Here is a 21,844-nt window from a genome sequence, read left to right on the forward strand (position 1 = left end):
TGGGTTACATGGTCCAAATCTTAAGCATCCAAGCTGGAATTTAAGTTTCCAGCACTGTGGTAATGCTAATGCTATTATGTGCCTTCTTACTGGGTGGTGGAGGTAGGGTGAGGGGAAAATCAGTTTGTTCTTTCTACTAATGTGTGACTTTCCTTTGGTTTCCAGAGGGCCAGTGCTGTACTGAGTGGCTGTGCCAACAGGGTAAGGTTTCTCGTATTTATTTTCTTCAACAATTTTAGAGATTCTGCAAAGAAGCAAGCAACTTGCCTGGGAAAGGCAATATTACTAAATGTATAAGTTAAATTAAATTTAAATGGTTAAATATTTATTTGAAGTTCCTTTGCCCTTTCTCTGACAATGTCTTCTCTAGAGCTTTTATTATCTTTCTTTTTAAGTAACAATCCCACTCAGACACGTGTGTTAAAACTTCACATAAGTTTATCTTAATAAAATTGCTTCCTGGTTATATGGCAGGAAAATATTTAATATTTGGCTTGCTGTGTTTTCTCTGATGTACATCAACAGAAACAACTGAGTTATCTACAGTGTGAGTCTATTATTTTCATGTGTGTGTGGTATTTTAGCTTTGGTTTACAAAACTTAACTAAGTTTAAGGCTAACTACATATAGATAGATGCATCATTTTTACAGCATAATACTTGCTGCGCTTGCTATGTTCCAAATGCTGTGTAAAGAAGTAGAAAAACTTCATGTGGCTCAAGTCCAATAGTCACTCTCCTATGCCTACTTTAATCTTCTAGCTGTATTAGCTGCTATTGTTAATCTAAAACGCTCTTGCTATTTTAGGAGATGCCTACGTAACACACGTTGCCAGCAATTGTACTAAATACTTCACTGCTGAACCAGTTGCTCAGGTACCCTGCCTGTCTCTGTTGCTATGGGAGATTGGAAGACTGTTACTGTGCCAGTGCTGTCATCAGGTAAATTAGTAATATTTTGAATTTAGTAGATTTGCTAACTTTACCAGTGATGTTATAGCTGCTAAAGAGAGAGAGATTGGAGTTTTGTGTGTGACATATTTGACTAGTTAAGCAGAATGTTAAATAATATATAGTACATACAGTGCTTTGTTTTAGATTAAGTCCTCACAGAAATGCTACTGTAAAATACTGTTATTTCACATATATATAAAGGTTCTAAGACTTTTCAGTTACACTCTTCTTTTTAATCACACCTGTCAGCATATCTTGCATTTTAAGAGGTTTCTTTACTTGTTCTTTATTATTTTACCTCATAAATTGATTACAAACTTACTAAAGGAGTAAATATTTTCTTGCCTACTTCTGCCTAGTGGAAGAGAAAATTACAGTATACACTTAATATGAAGGATATTATACATTCTGTAAGAATTCTCACTAAATGCACAACTCTTGCACCTGCATAGGAAAAAATAATTTAAAAAATGGCATTGTAACAAGCCGATTAAGAAGGAAGTTTGGGCAGTTTTTTCTTGGCAGATGAGTAAAATTTGAAAGGTAGAATACCTTAAAATGTTACTGAGTCTTTATCGAGTGGAAGCTTATTTTTTTTTTTTATTGTGAATTATTTAATATATGTCATTCTAGATGAAATTCTAAGCTCTGGAATTGTAAATATCTGTAAATAATAATTTGAGTAGTTAGGGATTTGATTATTTTTTTGTGATGTGTCCTGAACTACTAGCACTGACTTGTTTCTTAATGTTTTTAACTTTTAGATAGCAAAAATATTTTTCAATATACCTCAGAAAAAAAGATATCTCCTCCAAGCATGAACTCACAAGTGCTACGCTTGCCACTGCCTTCATCCAAAAGCATGCACAGCTTTTTCAGTGCCTTCTGCACAGAAGAGAATATTGAACAGAGTATATCCTATCTCAATAGGGTAAGCCAGATGTTCTTGTCACCTTCACACCACCTCCAATAAACATTAAATCAATTGTGGTTGTAAAGATTCACTGGATTAAGAAGGCTTTTTTCTCAATGCTCAGAAACCATAGTTGGTGGAGAATAGGATTTATTTTTTTTATTTCACTTGATATTGTTTCACTCTTTTGGAGAATTGTGAGAGATCGATCCACTTACTTATTCCCCCTGCCCCTTGTCTTTTCCCAGGAATTGACAACATTGGGCTTTCCTTCTATTTATGCGGAGTCCAAAGGAAAAGAATTAAATTTAATATCTATCATAAATTGCGTGAATGAATTGCTTGTACGGCAGCACAAGAACCTTCGAGCTCAGGAAGAAATAGAAACGCAGCATCTGAAATTGAGTAGCGATATGGATCACTTACAGAACTGCTATGCTAAATTAAAGGTAGAGACCAAGCTCATTCCAACAATATTATGCAGCACTTAAGCATGTACAGTATCTGTTAAACTTAACAGTGAGTGCTTTTTTGTTTTTCTCCCCAGTACTAATCTGTGGTTGTATTTTTATGTGCGTTTTGGGGTTGTTTTTTGAAGTTTTTCTCCAGTTGAAAATTTCTTACAGTTAATGAAATGTGAATTAATGAGAGAACTGAAAACTTTATTTAGAATTATGGCCTCTTTAATCAAGACAAAGGGAAGACTGCTCAGACTGGAGATATTAATGCATGCTGTGAGTGAAAATGTTACACTTCTGTTCATATCGTTCAGTGTCAGTTAAAAGGATATGTCTGGCTCTAAAAGACAAAGTTCCAATATAATTGTAACCTGTAAAAGTGTAGGTAGCATTTCTAGTATGTGTCACAGGGTTATTATCAGTCTTTCTCCATGTCTGTAGCTTTTCCATGTATTTTTTGTTGTTGTTGTTGTATTCCTTGGATGGCTGACTACAAGGTCGTCTTCTACGAATTGCTCAGAAGCTGTTGTCAAAACTGAAATTACTAAGCTTTGTTTTATCACAGGGTGAATACATGCACAAGGTCAGTCACTGTGGAGTAGCTGATATATTGGAAGTTCACAGCCTGTGCTACTTCATGGGTACTTGTATGTGCAGTCATATTAGAAGGCTGTTGTCTTTCCCTTGACTCTGTCAAGAAAAATAAAAATTTCAGTGCACAATTCAGGGCCTTTTAGGCTTGCTTTTCACTAAGGCTGGCCAGCACTATCTCCTTGACAAATGCTGCTGTAGATTCTCAAAATCATAGTAGTCCTTCTGCTGAGGTTGGTCATCCATGTAGAAGCATTTCAACGTGACACTAAAAATCATGTGTAACTGCAGTTATTTTTTATACAAACACTATATAATGTTAGGTTCCAGAACACTCCAGTCGTTTTCCCTAGATAAACGGCTTTAAGGTGAAGGGAGAAACTTATTAGTACTACTCCAGTCCCAGGGCATTTAATTTAGCTGTCAGCTTGTAAGGTTTCTCATGGAAACTCTTTCAGATACTATGCAGCAATCCTCTTGACTTCCACTATTGTGTTACCTATATTCCAACGTGGTTTGCTTAGTTCTTGTTGCTTAAGTATCTGTACACATTTGTAGCTCACTACATATACAAAGAAAAAGAGCTTGTATGTAGTATTTGGCTTTGTCACTTAAGTTGGCTATTTCAGTTTGTTCGAGTCTCATATTTGTGGAAAAAATTTCTAAAATGCTAGTCTTGTATAATCTGTTATTGTGAGATCATCTGTCTAGCCTTACTCTGTATATGTGAAATGTCTCATTGCTTTCCTGTGGTCATGGTATGCATATCTGTGTTAATTGTTCCCATGATTAATTAACAGAAACATTCCAGTAAAACTGTAGTGCCAAATTCATACAGGTTGCTTAGTATCTGCCTTAGTTTAACAGTATAAATGTGCATGCAGAATCCTGACTGTAATAACTGTATAAGATAGTATCTGTAAAATACCAAGCCAAATCTTTGTTTCTTGTGAGCAGGAGTGTTTCTTGTGCTGGAGAATCATACTTCTTCCTCCAGAAGATAGAACTAACTTGTCATTGAGAATGCAAGATCATTCCCAAAACATCAGAAATCAAATATATAGGCAAACTTACCTCAAATGAGATGGTTTGGCAGTTTGGTTTGTGTGGTCTGGTTGTGTGGGTTTTTAATCCTTTGCTATTAATAGTTCAGCATCAATAATCAACTCTTCTTCTAGGAACAGTTGGAATTATCTAAAAGGGAAATAGTTGGACTTCAGGAAAGAGACAGACAACTGCAAAGCAAGAACAGAAATTTGCACCAGTTACTTAAAAATGAAAAAGATGAAGTGAGTTGTCTTGTACCTTAACACATGTCATTACATAGATATTCACTAATACGTGTTTGGTTGTTTTTTTTTTTTTTACAAGTAGTCTAGTAATTGTTCACTTTGAATGCTTTTTTTTATTGGTAAATGTTGTCTTTCACCAAAGTGAAATTGGCATGTTACATATGGGTAAATAGATTCTGTAAGGGATAGATGCATGTTATAACAGTAGTAGAGAGTACTGCAGAAATGCACGTATGCAGTTTTTTGAGGTTTTCTGTACTTTTGAGCATAGCTTTATCTTAGAAGGTTTAAAAATATCAAAAAGTAGGAGGGAGCAACAGGATTCAGTCACTTCAAATGTTTGTGTATAGGAGCTTTTCTTTTTTGGTTGTATTGTAGATGAGAGCAAAAGACCAAAACCAAGGGAGGTGGGGGACCCTCTCCACTACCCCATACTTTAGTGGCTTCTAAGTTTCTGTGAGTTTTCTGTGTTCATGAACATATTCATACAGTTAGCAATCACAGCGCTATCTGTATATAGTGAACATCCTAAAGTTCCACCTTAAACTATTGAATGAGCTGTATGTTTGTAAGGTTAAAACTGATGATTCAAAAAAAACCCAACCACAGGTATTGATAGTACAGGCCAAGAATGTGCTTTATGATATGTTTTAATGTTCTTTTAGGCTAAATGAAATAGTCTGTCTTCCAGGATCCTGCTGACCAAAAGAAGAGGAGGTTATTTTTTTACTGTAAACCTAGCAAGCATACTTTACAGTTAGAGTAAAACTAGATCCTGAACATTAGTTACTGAAACTGAAAATATGTCTCTCCGCTCTGTTCAATAAAGGCGGCTATGTGAATTGCCAGAACATGAATTTAGTTGTACGTCAGAGGAAATGTACTATTATAATATGTTGGTTTCTGCAGAAAAGAAACTAAATCCCCTGAGATAAGTCTGAGGTCAGAATCCATGGGTTGAGAAATTTTTCCTGATTCCGGTTTTTGCTTCCTTTCACCAGAAACACAGTTTAATAAAAGTGTAATTTTGCTTTGTCTGTTTCGGTTTCTGAAGAAATTTGTGTTAATGCTTTAATTGAAAAAACACAGTTTTTGTGGGATTGCTTTTAGGTACAGAAGTTACAGAACATAATTTCAAGTAGAGCTACACAGTACAATCATGATATGAAAAGGAAAGAGAGAGAATATAACAAATTAAAGGAGCGCTTACATCAATTAGTCATGAACAAAAAGGACAAAAAGATAGGTAAGTAGCTCTGTGAATTTTACTACAGCAAAATAGCATATTCTCTGTGTTTAAAAATGCTTAAATTTGGTTCTGGGTGTCTTTAAAGTCAATATGGCTCTCTCCTTGTAGATTTTTTTTTTTTTAGATGTTAGGATGTTACAAAAAAGATGTAAAATTTCATGTCAGCTTACTGTAAGGCTAATGAACTTTTATATTGTGTTCCATAAGATTGTTTGCCAAGCACAAAGCAAATGAAGATCTTCACAAAATGAGTTTGTTTTTTTTTTATTAGGGATAATTATTTGGAATCAATTCCTAAGCTAGAGCTGCCTCTCCTCCACTTTTCTTGCTACTGCCACCATCACAAGACTTCAGATAATGTCATACACACTGCATTATGTCCACCACCCCCAAAATGGTCAGCTGTTTGCTAATTGTAGTGCATGTTATATTTTAGTAATCTGGTTTAGTAACTAAACCAGAAGAAAATTATTCATGTTGTTGCGAAGTTGGTTTTCTGCTGGCTTAGTTTTCTGAGAGTGCTTGTGGGTAAGCCAAACCAGGTTAGGACACTGTAGCAGGAACACCTATTTTGGCTGCAGGAAATCTTTAGGTATCAGCTCAGCAATCTCTAGAAGCCTTGGCATGAAATCAGCAAAACTTACTTGTGACACGTTCTTGACTTCAGCTGGCTAGTCCTAGTTCAAGTATCAGTGAGGTCAAAATAAGTCTTTTAAATCTAGTTACTATTTGCTTGATAGCTAACTAAAATTGAGCTTGGGCCACTAATCTGTAGTAATGTGTTGGTTTTGTTGTTGGGCGTGCGTGTGTGTGTGTGGGGGGGGTTGGGGTGTTTTTTCACAGAATCATGGAGTTTCAGAGTTGGAAGGGACCTCTAGAGATCATCTAGTCCAACTCCCCTGCTAAAACAGGATTGCCTAGAGCACATTACTCAGGACTGCATCTAGGCGCCTCTTGAAAATCTCCAGAGAAGGGGACTCCACAACCTCCCTGGGCAGCCTGTTCCAGTGCTCTGTCACCCTCACCGTAAAGAAGTGTTTCCGTGTATTTGAACGGAACTTCCTATGTTCTAACTTGTGCCCATTGCCCCTCGTCCTGTTACTTGGAACTATTGAAAAGAGCCCGGCTCCATCCTCCTTCAACCCACCCTTTAGATACTTGTGTGCCATAATAAGGTCTCCCCTCAGCCTTCTCTTCTCCAGGCTAAAGAGTCCCAGCTCTCTCAGCCTTTCCTCATAAGGCAGATGCTCCAATCCCTTAATCATCTTAGTTGCCCTTCGCTGGACTCGCTCCAGCAGTTCCCTGTCCCTCTTGAACTGGGGAGCCCAAAACTGGACACAGTATTCCAGTTGTGGCCTCACCAGTGCAGAGTAGAGGGGGAGAATGACCTCCCTCGACCGACTGGCCACACTCTTCCCTATGCAGCCCAGGATTCCATTGGCCTTTTTGGCAACAAGGGCACATTGCTGGCTTATGGATAATTTACTGTCTATTAGGACCCCCAGATCCTTCTCCTCAGAACTACTTCCCAGCAGGTCCACCCCTAACCTATACTGGTGCCCAGCATTTTTCCTCCTCAGGTGCAGGACCTTGCACTTGCTTTTGTTGAACCTCATTAGGTTCTTCTCTACCCAGTTCTCCAGCCTGTCCAGGTCATGCTGGATGGCAGCACGGCCCTCTGGGGTGTCAGCCACCCCACCCGGTTTGGTATCATTTGATTTGTTTTTCTCCAAACATGGACAGAGAAGTGTTTTTGTTTTGAGGAACACCTTGTGAAACATCAGGAAGTTGCTTACTCTAAATTGTAAACAAAACTAGCATTATTGCCAGAAGAGAGGTTAGAGTTGATACACCATTGATATAAAGGTTGAAATAATGATAAAGAAGGTGTCATTAAGAAATGCATAAAAAAGATAAGACAGGATGAGAATGCATCCCTCCATGACTTCCCAAACGCAAAAAGTATCTTCTTTCCTTGACTATCTTATTCACACTTTAAGCAGGACAATGTGGTTTCATGTGGTCTGAAGATTCAGAGGGATATTTGGATAATGTGGTCTCTTGACAATAACTATATGTAAATGCAATGTCATCTGAATATTTATATATTTGCATGTTGTTTCACACTTCGAAATATCCTTTTTATTTGTAGCTATGGAAGTTCTAAATTATGTTGGTAGAGCTGATGGGAAGAGAGGTGCATGGAGGACTGATAAGACAGAAGCCAGGTAATTGTCTTGGAACAACAATAATTGAAGCATATATTATGGCTGTTATGTTGTTACTGTAAGATTTCTTCTTCCAGAAATGAAGAAGAAATGTACAAAGTTCTGTTAAGTGATTATGAACAACGCCAAAAACAGCTTTTAGTGGAAAATGCTGAGCTGAAAAAAGTTCTTCAGCAAATGAAGAAAGAGATTATTTCACTTCTCCCACCACAGAAACAGAAACCTAAAGAAAGGTCTGAAGATGGGCCAGTAAGTATTATTTAGTTAAAATTAATTCTGTGTGGTAGTTCAGCATAGTGCTAGAGTAATTTGATCATTTTAAAAAAAAAAAAAAAAAGTAAACTTGTGAGACTTGCGGTGGATTGCACATCCTGTGCCATGCTTGAAATGCATCCACGTTTAAATGTTCTACTGTCTGTGAACAATACTCAGTCTATTCTTCCCAGTCAGTCAATGGAAAGCTTGAAAGTATAACTTGAATTTTAAATGCAGTAGCTACCTGTATGTAATTCTATATAACAATGCATTTTGGATTTTGTCTGCCTTCCATACAAGATGTTGATGCTAGCTTTGAAGGTGCTTATGCAAAGAAGGCAGGCTTCCCATAGAAACCATGGGGGTGGAAGAAATGTAATTAGGATGTGCTCCTATAGCACATGGATTAGAGCAGCTGTCAGTTCCTTTTACAGAGCTGCTGTTAGGTTCATGGACAATGTTTGATTTCCAAGTAAAATGGTTTGTCAGTTAAGTATTCCTTTGTTTTCACAAGATATTTTATTTTTATGGAACACACGCATGCACTGCACATTCGTTGTTTTAGCAGAGGGCTTGTTTATTCATTTTGCTGATTCCCTGCTAGAAGTTGCAGTTCTGTTTTGATGTCAGAGTGAAGTGGGGAATAATCTAGAAGGTCAACTGAGCTTTTACTTAGCAGTAAGAGTCCCTGGACATAAGAAAGAGTTGAAATACAGAAAACATGCATAAAGGCTAGATTCTAGGAATCATTCAAGATTGGTGGTGTAGTAGTAATAGGAGATTAGGAGAATATGGGTACTCTACAAAGCAAAGTATGAAGCATTTTCTATTACAGTAAATAGTACATGTTAATATGTAAAAATATGTGTAGATGGAGCCTTGCAACGTGTGCTGTTTCTGTGGAATCTAGTACTTGCCGTTTCAGAAGGTCCACTGTCCTGCTCAAGTTGCTGTACTACTTTCTTTATTTCTGACCCATCTCAAGTGCATTTTTCCAGTCCCAAAATGTGCTCTGTAGAAAAGCACTAGACTCCCTGGCCACTACCTTGTAAGATGTGAATAAACTCTTAACTTCACTGAATTACTTGCCCCTTACGCCCCATAGAATGACTTCAATGTGTATTTAGGGAAGTAGTCAGTAATGGGCAGTGTGTTAACCTTGACCTTAAAAGTTCATCATGTAGGAAATCAGTAGATTTAATTGTTACTACAGCTTGGCAACAAGAAGTTGATCTTCAGTAATGGCTGTCAGGTATAATTTATAGTATAAAGCATAATTATGTACCAGTTCTATAAATGGTCCTTCAGTTTTCAGGATTCCAGTGAGGCCAGGAGGGTTTGGCACAAACTTGAGTACACTGGTGAGAATCCAGCTGTAGGAATGGGGTCCCTATGAACTTGCATATTGAAACAAATGAGGAAAAACTGGGACATAGTGCTCTGAAATTTACTGTTCTTGGGTGATTAGACAAGTATTTGTTAACTGTTGTAGCATTAATAGACTACTAAGAAAATATTAAAAGCCTGCACTGAAACTTCTGATTCGTTCTCTTCTAATAGCAATAATGAACCAAATTGAGCAGACCATCTACTTACTAGACAATAATAATTTTTAGCAGTTGAATATGAATAAAAATACTTACTAGATGCAAGTCTCAAGTGGAGTTATTTCAGCAGGGTTGTAGGGTGGTGTGGGATTTTTGGTTTGTTTAGCTTTTCTTGTTGTTTTGGTTTGGGCTTTTCTTCCCACTTAATCTATTTCATGTCTTCTCTAATTTCATGCTACTCTAGAATTGGGAATAGTTTTTGTCATGATAGGGACATTGCTTAGGGTTTTTTTACATTTGTCAAATTAATATAAACAGGAAGGATGTTGCCAAAATTATGATTTTGCAGCAATAAATTATGTCTTTAAGGCAGTCTATCCCACGACGTGTATTTTACATGGATTAGGTTTTTTGTTTAGAAGTATTGGTGGTTTTGTGAATATCTGAAAATTTCTATTTTAAACCACTGCATCTTATAGTTTATATTCTTGTTTGTGGCTCTTTTAACATTTTGGTATGAAACTGAACTTATTTAATTCCTTGCAGAACAAAAAAAAAACGCCAAACTTTAAATTTTTGCTTAGAAAAGCTATTTTGTATTGATTCATAAAAGGAAACATACACCTGGAGTGCGGCAGCTAGTGATGTTGTAGCTTCATTTATCACTTTTGGTTCTCATTGCAAAATAATAGCCATGAAACCAGCCAGACTGTCATGTTATCACAGCACTATCCAGAGGCCTACTCCAGACAGGGCTGGAGTGTATAGTGGTGTATTCATGCCAGATATTGAAATAGCTATAGCTTTTGAATTTAAATCTACTAAATAGTGCTGGCCTAATCTTCTCTGGACTGTTTAGACTTTCATGGTTTAGCTCTTCCAGATAGCAGTCAGGTTTGATGTTTGAAATGTAGTGTAAAATTGAAGTGGGAGAGGGAAGTGCCAGTTCCACTCTACCTTCAGTGTGGTGTGGGGTTTTTTTCTCATGGAGAAAAATAAGGCAGGGACAAATTACTTAACTTTTAACGGGAGAAAACATTTGTTTTAAATCCTGTTCATGCTGCATAGTGAGTTTATGGGCAGCTACTGCATAAGTTTGACAGCAACTTAGCAATCTGAATTTCTCTAGCTTGAAGATGTGTGAGAGTGAGTCTTGCTAGCTTGCTAGCTCTCTCTGTGGTGGGGTTCTGGGGACTGCCAGGTGACTTCTAACTCTTCAGCATTAGGCTGTCAGGGAACTGAACTCCCTGACAGAGAAATTTCCTTGGGTCAGAAAAGTCTTTCCTGTATGTAAGGGTTTTCCTTCTCTTCAGTAAACTAAACCTATATATGTATTTAAATAAACAAATACTTTTAGTTGGATTCGTGGGGTGGCTTGCAGCAGACGCTTGTTTCTGCTTCTACAGGTGCTGTCAGACCTGGAGGAAGATATTGGAGAGTTAAATAAAGAGAATATGTGGGAACTGTCTTGTGAAACTGTGCGAGAACAGCTTACCAACAGCATTAGAAAACAATGGAGAATGTTGAAAAATCATGTTGAAAAGCTGGATAACCAAGGTGATGCATAACTGTATTACATGGAAATACAAAATGCTACTGAGAATTACACTTGGTATGCTCTTAGGATTTACTTTACTGACTGCCTAAGCTGAAAGAAAGCTAAAATGGAAGGAATTGTAACCTGGCAGACTTTTGGAAAGGGCTTCTGATTGGCATTTTTCTGTGTGAGTTTTAATAGTGGGTAGTTAGGGAAGCAATTGTATACTAAGCCTGTTTTCATGAGAAAGGACGCAATTATAGTTTGGCACAGTAAACAACAACTTGATGAATGAATAATTATTTTTCTTTTGAAAGTATATGCCCTGTAGTAATGCTTGTTGCCTTTCCCCACCTTTTTGAGATGTTCAAGTAATGCAGATGTAACAACTTGAAGGAATTGAATGCAAAATCTGCAAATGCTTTTCAAGAGTCTAGGCTTGCCACATCCGTACCCCTGAGGCTGCTAGTAGCATTATTGAGTGAACTGGCTGATGGTATGGTGCTGGACTCTCCTCATTTCCAGCTGTTAAACAGCATTAAAAGACGGCTAAAAATATATAAAATTCTTTCCTAGTATTATTTTCCCATGCAAGCAAATGCTGCTGCTACCACATAGATGTTTGCAGTCAAGAATAAGGCTGAGAAGGTCACGCGTGCAATTGCAAATAAAGGAGCAGATGGTCTATGAGAATCTGTTTATACCATAGAAAGGATTTTAAGAACACTTGTTTCAAGTAATACTTATTTGGTGTAACTAACTGAAGATATAAGTTTCAAGTATTTGCTGTTTTCTTGGAGTCACCTTTTTGTTTTTTGGATTTATAGAGATGACCATAGTCTAGTCCTTCAGGATTCAGTTAATGTTTGAACACTGGCATCAGGGGTTCACAACTTGGCTCATTACGTATTGCTTTATTTAATTTCATGCATTGCTATCACAGTGATTGTAATTATACAAAATACACTTTATTTCTGTCTAATTCATTCCCTTACTGGGATGAAAATATGCACACAATGTTCTGCTAGCTCCATTTCTCCTTCACAGGACTTGAAGGAAAAGGCTTTCTTTTTATATCTGTGATAAATATAGCTACCATCATATTTTTATGAGCAAACAAGCCATTCAAAAATGGGCTTAGAAGAATAGGCTAATGGCATGTCAATGGAAAGAAGTCTTCAGTTGTCTTGATTTTTGTTTTAAATAGCTGCTGAAACAAGTAGGGGGTTTTGCATGACACTTTTATTGCAGTGCAGATGCTTGGTTTACCTTGGGGAATGTGAAACAGCTATGTTTTCAGTGCCTTTTTTTCTGAACTGTTTTTTGTGCATAATTACATGTGTAGCACCAATTCTGGATCTCTTGTCTCATATATATAGAAGTGCTTTTGAATACGCTGTGCATCTGTTTTTCGGGATAAGACAAATACAGCAAAACCTTTTGCTCTTGCTATGAGTCCCTGATATAAGGGATTTTTTGTTTAAGTAGCTTTTTTCCCCCTCTTAGTGTCACGTGTACATTCAGGAGCTTTGAACGAAAAAGATGTCATTTCAAGAGAAGACCATGAGCTGCAAACCGAAAAGCTAGAGTTAGAGATTCAGCAATGTAAAGAAATGATCAAAACTCAGCAACAGCTCTTACAGGTAGTAGGCTTTAATTTTTATATTTTTCTCAAATGAATCTAAGCTTTTTGGTTTTTAATGTGCTGCCTTTCTCCATTCTTTGATAGTGCTTCTTAAATAAAAAAAATTAATGGTTGGTCCAATTATAGGTGTGCTAGTAGGCTGGTTAGTAATTTAATGAGCTTCTAATCCTGGTAGCAGTAATTTGTGGGGATGAACAAAGGTGAGGAAGGCTGATCAGGTCAACTACCTGAACAGGGAGATTTTGCTTGCCGTCTGAAACTCTGCCCCCACCAGCCACTAACATGATACTTACTACGTTTTTCCATATTAAACTTCAACCATTTTTCTGATAAAACTGAACCTATGAAAATATGGCACCTCTTAACAGTCACTCCCAAATTAATGTTTGTGTCTTTTGTTGCTTTGTATCTGCAGCAGCAGCTTATGTCTCCATGTGACGATGACACCACTCTGTTACTAGAGGACTGCTATTTGTTGGAAGAAAGAGAGCGTCTTCAGGAAGAATGGAGACTATTTCGAGAACAAAAAAAGAATTTTGAGAAAGAACGAAGAAGTTTTACAGAAGCTGCTATTAGATTAGGACTTGAGGTATTAGAAAAGTGGAAAGGTATTAGAAAAGGGAACTCCTATGGAAGATGAGTTACGATTGTTAAGTAGTTTTACTGTTATACACACTAAAGTGCAGCCATCCAACAGTATCTCTTTGTGAACATCTATACAGAAAGATCATTCCCATCCTGTAAAAAAAGGTATCTTTGGTCATTGTAGGAGATTATTCTCTTGGCATTTCAAAAAAAACCCAAGTTTTTTGTGTGTATTGGAAAATACAGTTGCTGCAACTGGAATAACCCTTTTTTTTTTTAGCTTTTGAAATACCTAAGTACTTCCAAGAATCAGTCCACTTATTCACCAAATCCTTTATTAGATGCTGCTTAAGTTTGGTTTCCTACAAAAGCAAGGCCTATGCAAACTTCAGTCAGATTTGGCTGCAGGATTGAATTCTCAAAGGTACTTGATTCCTAAACTTTTGTGAAAACCAATGACTATGGCAGAAACCTAAAGTAAATGCTGCCTTCCTCTTAATAGGGTCATTATCTGTTCTGTTCTTGTAGTTAAGCTGGCCAGTAAGCACACATACTGGAAGGCAGTCAGGGTAGATGTGTCTCAAAATGAACTCTAGTATGTGTATCCTTTGGTCTAGCCAATGGTTAGGGCTAAGAACATAAAGGGATTTAAAAGTTTGGCAGGGAAGGGAAGTAATGATGATGTGGTCATGAAACTATAATGGTACAGGTATGATGGGGGGAAAAAGACATTGAAGGGGAAAAAATGGACTTCAGATTTATTGCTTACAGAACTGCTTGCTGTGACATGCAGAGGAGAAAGTTGGAGTGCGATATGATTAAAATCTATAAAATGGTGGATTTAGTTGGTGAGATGAAAGCAGTACTGTTGTTCACCAAATCTCTCAAGATTAGGACTAGAGGGAACTCACAGAAACTGCTTGAAATTAAGTCTAAAACATGTTTAAAAAAAAAACCAAACAACTTTTTTATATATCGGGTAGTTGACTTCTGGATTTTGCTGCCACAGGAGATTGCAGAGGCAATCAATACCCGCAGGTTCAAAAAGCAGTTGCCTAAGCTCATGAACAACATATCCACAGATGGATACTAAAAGGAGAGGACAAGAGAGTGCCCTCTAACATCTCTAATCAAATTACTTTTGGGGCTGGGAACCTCTGAGGGAATGCACTGCAGAAAGTGGCCAGGTTCATGTGATCTCATAAACAGCATCTCTTGTGGCCATTGTTGGCTAGATGGACAACTTGTCTGACTCAAGGCAGCTTTTTATTTTTTTTTCTTATGCTTTAAAATTTATAATGAAGAACTTAAAATACTTCAGATTTTACTTGGGATACTGGCACAATGGTAGTTCACACTGTGACAAATATTGACACAGACCACTACATATAGATATGTATTCTTCAAATTATTTCATTTTATTTGCATTTTAATGAGTTTGTGAATTTCATGTTAGACCTTGAATTCAGCTTTAAAAGTCTTGAGTGATAATAAATGTCCAGAAATGTTTAGGACTATGTTGCGGCATAAGTGTAACTACCCATGCTTCTGTTTGATAAAATGTTTAATTATGAAAAGAGAAGCAACCCTATAAGCTTTGTAGGTGTTTGAAAGTTTGCGTTGGAGTTCAGCTTGCTCTATTTTCTATTGACATAGTAGAAATAATTTTATATAATGGGGACATCCTGTTTCACTGATGGCTTTTGGAGATGAAATAGTTTGTTGCTTGATTCCAGAGCCATTGGATCTTTTGGAGATTGTATTTTAGCCATTATTTTCCTTTTCTGTACTCAGAGTGATTGGAAAACAAAACAACCCCTTTCTTTCTGTGCCAGTTTTGGACAGAAGTAATCAGTGCCATTTCTGACGTAATTTATGTTTGTTTAGGAGAAGGCTCAGGGGTGAAGTTTAAGCAGTAATCCTTATTGGCAGCTGCCCAGGACTGAGGGCTACCTCCAAGAGGTAGTGCCACACTGAGGGGGAAGGGGAGCATAGGAGGCAGTGATAGGAGATTGTGTCACTGGAGTGGAGACCAGTAGAATGAATGGATTAGTCAGATGTCTGTGAAACAAACCGTGGGGTTAGGCTTGTAAATAAATACCTCCTCAGCTAATCCTTGTTGGATTCAGAAGTTTGCTCACATGACTGTAATTCTGTGTTAAACTGCTGGCTCTCCTTAGTTATGTGGACATGTATTTCTGCTTCCTTAGATAGAATAGCATCAATTTAATGTGGACTGAGCTTGTTCCTGTGGTCATAAGTGTAAACTGCCATTTCTTTTCCTAGAGAAAGGCATTTGAAGAAGATAGAGGAGCATGGCTGAAGCAACAGTTCTTAAGTATGTCTACTGATTACAAGCACTCTGAAAATGTGACAACTCCAAGTGCCTTCTTAGGAAGCAAGTATTTGATTCAAATTACGTTATTCTCATTTGTTTCTTTTTCCCCCTTTCAACTAGAAGGTGCAAACATGAACAAAACTGTCTCAAAGTTTTTGGTTTTTGATAAATTTTACCATATATCTGTATGCCTCTACCTGTCAGGGTAACTGATGGTTCAAAATCTCTTTTTTTTAAAAAGAGGATTGTGATAACTCCCTCCCTGATAATTACTTATGTGATGAATTTATATTTGTGAAGCTATCTGGTAGATGTCAAGTACCTGACAGCACAGCTGTTAAGAAAGGGAAACTCTTAGAATTACTAAGTTAAATTAAATGTAAGCATGTTAATTGCCAAGGCAGTTGGAGAAATCATGAGCTATAGAGGTCTGTATAGATTAGAAACGAGTTTTAAAAGCAAGAGCATCATAGTGTGGAGACAGCAGCATTAATTATTGGAGATGAGGTAATATTAAACATGCGTATGTGTACGTATTCAGTAAGAGAAGAATCCTTTGGAAAAAGAAATGGTGAAAAGAGCATAATGATAATGAGAAGGGTTTACTTAAGGAGTAAAAAAGCTTTATCAATTTTAAAGCGAGAAACTTTACATGAGTGACTTTAAACTTGACTTCAGTATGGTTATTTGCAGTTGTGGTTGTGTGTGTAAATGCTTCATTTTCAAATTTAGAAAATGAATTTTAACATAATTTCATTCAATAGCATTAAGTGTACTTTAAAATTTTAATCACAGATCTATAACAATAAGGTTTATTATTATAGACAAGCTGTAAGAGATTTTGTGTGTTTTTTTTTAAAGCAGAGGACTTGAAGAAGCAAGTACTTGAAATGTTTTTGGTTGCACTGTAGTTGAACTGATGGATATGTATATCTCTTAGGTTCTGACCAAGACGATCGGTTAGTGAAATCTACATCTCAGCAAAGAAAACCTCACTGTACGTCGAGTGGTCCCTTTTCAGCAGAACCTTGCCAGACATCTCAGTATATTACACGTAACAGGTATCTGAAATGATGTTGCAGATGGTTATTTTTACAGTGCTAAACTCTGTAGAGCACAGAGACTAAGTTGTGATAACTTACAGAAAACCTAATCTAAGGCTTATGATTCATATATAGCAAAACATATTAAACATCATATCATAAAAACAATATTGTGGTTCTATCCAAAGCATAATTTATTTGCGTTGTAACATTCTCTTTTTCTCAGTTCCAATGCTGCATCAAAAAAACCTGCTGGAGATAGCAAGCCAAATCAGTGGGTGGAAAGTGACAAAGAAGAAACAGAGTAATGCACAAAGTCATGGGAAGACTCCAGAGTTGGCACTCTGCTATGTAGAAACTTGCACATAGAACAACTGCCTTAGACTTCCTAGGGTCGCCTGCTGGTTTTATTTGTTAGAGATTTGTTCATAAACTTATCATTCTCAAGTGAAACAGAATGCTGTGAGTTTGATCATTCTTCTAGAGGATTATGTGGTGATTTGAATTGTGGCGTGTATGTACGTGTGTGCACATGGCTTTTATTTTTTAGACTATTTTTTGCCTCTTTAAGATAATTTAAAAAACATAAAAGCTTTGATATTTTTCTAGTAACAGAAGCTCTGATTCTGTGAATGAAGCAGTGGTCTGAAACTTTGACTGTAACAATTATTGGATCCCAATGTTACCTTTCATCACGGGCAGAAATAGCACTTTTAAAAATTGTTTAATTATTGGAAACATTCATGTATGTCTCAAATGTAACTGGCATTAAAACTTCTTTTGCCTCAACTTGAATGTACAGTATACTGTAGATTTTTAACAAAACAGGTTCTATATTTATTAAGTTGTGTGATTTGAAAATACCTCTTTGATATTTCAGATGACTTAAAGTGCAAAATCTTTATATATTTGTAAATAGACAAAGTGATTATGCTGAGAAACCATGAAATGAAACACATGCATACATGATATTATTTTACATGGCATTTTAAATTGTTTTATAGTGAAACTCAGTTTACAGATACATTAGGACTTTCAATGGTTCAATCAGGAACCAAATTATTTCAAATGTGAACAATAAACGTGTAATACTATTCTAAGAAACTCTGGTTTCTTTGTTTTCTGTGCACTAAACTTCTAAGCTATCATGGTTGTAGGGCGGTACACTACGTCAACAAATCTGATGCTGGTTTTGTATTTTCTTAGTTTTTCCTTCTAATTGACTCCAGAATCTTTTTTGGCATAGTCTTTGGGAAACATGTTTTGTTTATAATGTAATAAAAATAGTCAAGTGGAGGTAAGATGTTTCAAAGTCTCCTTCACCTGACTCAAAGCATGCACTTTTCCTTGCCCGTTAAAAATACATCTTGTCTCCTTGTTGGGTTTTCATCTATCTGTGAGCGCGTGTGTGTAGCTCTGATCATGGTGTAACTGACCTTTTGGACAATGTCTGAGAAACTTCTGCGTTTCTTGGGGTCATAGGAGGGAAATTAACTCTGAAGCTTAGAATCATTCCCTGAGAAGGCATTGCTGTTCTGCCCGTTGTCTTCAGAATTTGATGTAATGGAGTGATTGAACTACTTGGAAAAATACAATAACATAGGAAAGAGAAGAAACTGGAGTTCTCCAAGAAGCTAAGACAGAAAAAATGCAGTTTCTGCTGATTAGTTCAGTACACTGGCTACTACTTCACCTCCAGCTGTAACTCAAATGTAAACTGCAGAGGATACTTGTAGTACGGTTCTTGTACAGCATCCTTAACAAAGCAGGAGTGTATGCAATGATATTCTTGGTCAGCTTTCTGCTGCATAGGTGGTCAGGTTGGAAAGACAGTGCAAATAACGTCATATTTCTCTTTTTATTTATTTCTCCAGTTCTTCCTCAATAATCAGTCATGTCAGCTGCTGAAAGGGTTTAGCAGTGTTATAGTTACTGTTGGGCTTACACCTTCCCCACAACATGTGGGATAGCTTTTGCCTGAATTTTAGTGATGGAAGAATAAGAACACATATTCAAAAAACATAGAAAGATGTAAAGCAAAAAATCTAATATATTGGCAATTAAGTGGGAGAAAAGTACTTTTATTTCCAAGCTAGTAGATTATTCCAGGCCTGTAAGGCCATAGTTGGGTAGTATCAGTATGCCACTAGGGGCTGCTGCTCTTCCAAAGGAATTAAGGTGTGTGTGCTCGCTGGTGCTTTATTGGGGCACTTCAATGCATTCGGTTTAGTTGGGCTTCTTTAGTAGAGAGTTTTTCTTCATGACAGTAACTTTTAGGATAAAGATGCCTTTGGAGAACAAAATAATTTACCTATTTATTATTTTGTTTATGCCTATTGCATGATTAGCAATTAATAAAGGTTTTGTACTAATTTTTTTGCTTTAACATTCTGTAACCCATGTTATAGGGGGGAATTTCATTTGAATGCCTCCTTGGAAGACCCAGCTGTGCTAGAAGCGTTTATGCAGTTGGGTCCTGAGCTGACCTCTGAGACCTGGTCTGGCAGTCTAGGGTATAGATTCAGTCCTGTCCCTGTAAAGAAAGAAAACGTGCCTAGAATTTTGGGGTTGCTCTATATGTAGCGATCAGAAAGCTTTTAAATCCGAAGCTACTGCTAATAATGGTGAGAATACTGCAGATGGTCTGGTTGGTAGTATGGTGATATTCTAATGCTTCACTGTGTCAGAAACCACTTCAGGATCTTTCTTACTCAGACTTGTGAAGAGCAGAGTGGGGACTGCTTGCAGGAAGGTGACACAGGTGTGTCACTACACACAGGTGCATATTTGAGCTAACAGAGGGAGTGTCCTAATGGAGAAGGAACAAGAAGTACTGACTGCCAGCGACTGATTAGCAAACAGCTATTGTTAGCCATCTGCGCAAAGTATTGAGAAGATGAATGGGTCTCTTAAACTATGGTGTTTCGTTTCACAAAATCTTTAAATATAATACGCATTGCTTATTTTTCGGTCTGCATGATAAGAGAGTGCTTTTACCGTAAATATCAGTCTGATTAGGTATGAAAGCTTACTTTCCAGGATTAGATTACAGCTGTTAATTTTTTTTCTTCCCTTTCATCCCCCGTGGCTGAGGATGGTACAATGCAGCTTTTATAAAACAGACCATATAGCAAAAAATTAATAAATGAAAACTTTACTTGAGGAAACTTTCTCCCTACAAAACAGCCCTTTTCCTAATTCGAAGAACCACTTCCACCGGTTTCTGCAGACTTGCTCTACTTCAATTGCAACGGGATAAAAATATTCCCGTGTGTATGAAAAAAAATCAGACCATCAGCTTTTTCTCATGGGTTATTCTATGTACATTTCAAGTGGGACAAGGTAACTAAAAAATCCCCAAGATTAAATTAATTTGAAGAGGTTATTCTTGAAGGGAAAATAGAAGTATTTACAGGGTAATGGCAATGCTGTGTATGTTGAATTAGCTTAGCTACTACTTGTGTGTTGTTTTTTTTTTTTTTTTTTAACTTGCAGTTACTGCAAAGCTTTGGTGTGTGAAGGTGAGTAAGACTTCTTGCTTTTACTTTTTTCCCTTCCACTACCCCATCTAATCTCCAAGAGAACTAGAGGACAAGATATGAAGGGTTGATATAGTTGGATCCAAAAACACTGGTCCCAAAAGAAATGTTCAAATTATCTGATGATGTATTTATTGCTTTCAGGCAATACATCTGATCTCTAATGTTCACTATGCCCAGCAAAGTTGCACTGTAATTAAAAAAAAAAAAAAAAAAATTAAAAACATCCAACACAGTATATACTGTGTTGTAGTTTTCACACTGACACAGTACTCATGGTTTTCTCTTCAAGTTTTGAATTGTACAAACGTACAACTAACTGGAATGCATAACGGATAAGTTTGTTTTAAAGAAATGTTCAATGATAAAAAATAAGTTACAATTGTGTGGCAGAGCTTGCCAACATCATAGTGAAAAGTTTGTCACCTGAGGCACAAAACATGTTTGTTCCTTTCAACATAGTAATAGATGGATAATAACGAAAAAGGAGACATTTCCTGCTGTCTTCCCCCCCCCACCCCCCCCACCCCCAAAATGTAGTCTTCTGCAATGAGCTGGATGACAGTTCCTAAAATAGAGGTTGCACAACCCCAGGTGGATTTACAGCCCAGAGGAAATCTATCTGAAAAAGTCAAGATTTGTGGGACTGACAACCTAGGAAGAGCAGTGCTAGTGGGCGACTGTAGAAACTGCTGGAACAGAAGATCCTTTGTGGTCATTAGAATAGTGTTTGCCACAAATCATACTCCTGTGGTTAATCTTATAACCACAGGTATTGTGGGAGCAGAAATAACGTGACTGAATAACCTGTATGTCTTAGATGTTGGATTAGAATTGGATTCACTTTTTTGGTGTGACTTAAAAGCTCACGGTTTATTGCATTGCCTGACGTTACCCCTCCAGAAGTACCCTCCAACTCAGAAGCCCCTGTGCATTTTTCTTGCCTTTTTTTTTTTTTTTTTTTTTTTTTTTTCTTGTTAATCCAGTTGCCACCCAGCTCACCTTGTAAGACTGTTGTAACTCTTTTGGTGGGTTGACCAGAACTCATTTCTCCCTTTTTGTGATTATCAATTACCGTGCTCAAAGAGGGCGAGCGTGTTTTGTGCATCTCCACCTGCCTCCATGCCCCCGCCATTTCTAGAACAGACCATTTGTGTGAATGCCTTCCTGGGCTGTCAATGTACATCGGTGATGAAGCTGGCTGCAAGCTTACATCACTCCAGCTACTTGGCTGCATTTTGTATTTGGCTCCTTAGGAAATGCAAAGGTTCTGGCTGACCTGCTCTCCCACTCCCCCTGCTTCCCTGCTAAGCGTCTCTGCGGGTTTTAATTGCTCACATTCAGCTGTCATTTACCTTGGAAGATAAAATATTTACAGATTGCTTATGAAATCTTTGTTCATTTAAATAATATTCCTGGTCAGCGTGACCAGAGCTGAAAGGACACACTGATCTCTGTTTTATTTAAATAAATATATATATTCCATGTATACGGGTTTTCAGTAGGACTTTAAATGTGCCGTGGTGCACATATGAATATAGGAATAGAAGGCTTTATCTGTTCTTGTCTCCTGTCTACAGGAGACACCACCTGTCTAAACCAATGCTGACGGATGAGAAAGAACACTGTTAATGTGTGACACTGACTCCACTTTGCTAATTGGGCCACTAT

General features: G+C 37.2%; 1 protein-coding gene across 1 annotated transcript; it reads left to right on the top strand.

The window, feature by feature from the left end:
- Positions 1-898: 898 nt before the first annotated feature.
- Positions 899-16,942, top strand: SSX2IP (SSX family member 2 interacting protein; the record flags this gene model as incomplete). Its single annotated transcript, XM_082484286.1, has 13 exons — positions 899-941; positions 1,718-1,884; positions 2,115-2,315; positions 4,094-4,204; positions 5,318-5,453; positions 7,609-7,684; positions 7,762-7,933; positions 10,893-11,043; positions 12,530-12,666; positions 13,084-13,257; positions 15,540-15,591; positions 16,532-16,652; positions 16,861-16,942. 13 exons carry the CDS (start codon positions 899-901, stop codon positions 16,940-16,942), a joined length of 1,623 nt encoding a protein of 540 aa, XP_082340412.1.
- Between the last annotated feature and the right edge of the window lie 4,902 nt (positions 16,943-21,844).

This window comes from Vanellus vanellus (genome assembly GCF_965231255.1).
Source record: "Vanellus vanellus genome assembly, chromosome: 5".
Taxonomy (NCBI): domain Eukaryota; kingdom Metazoa; phylum Chordata; class Aves; order Charadriiformes; family Charadriidae; genus Vanellus; species Vanellus vanellus.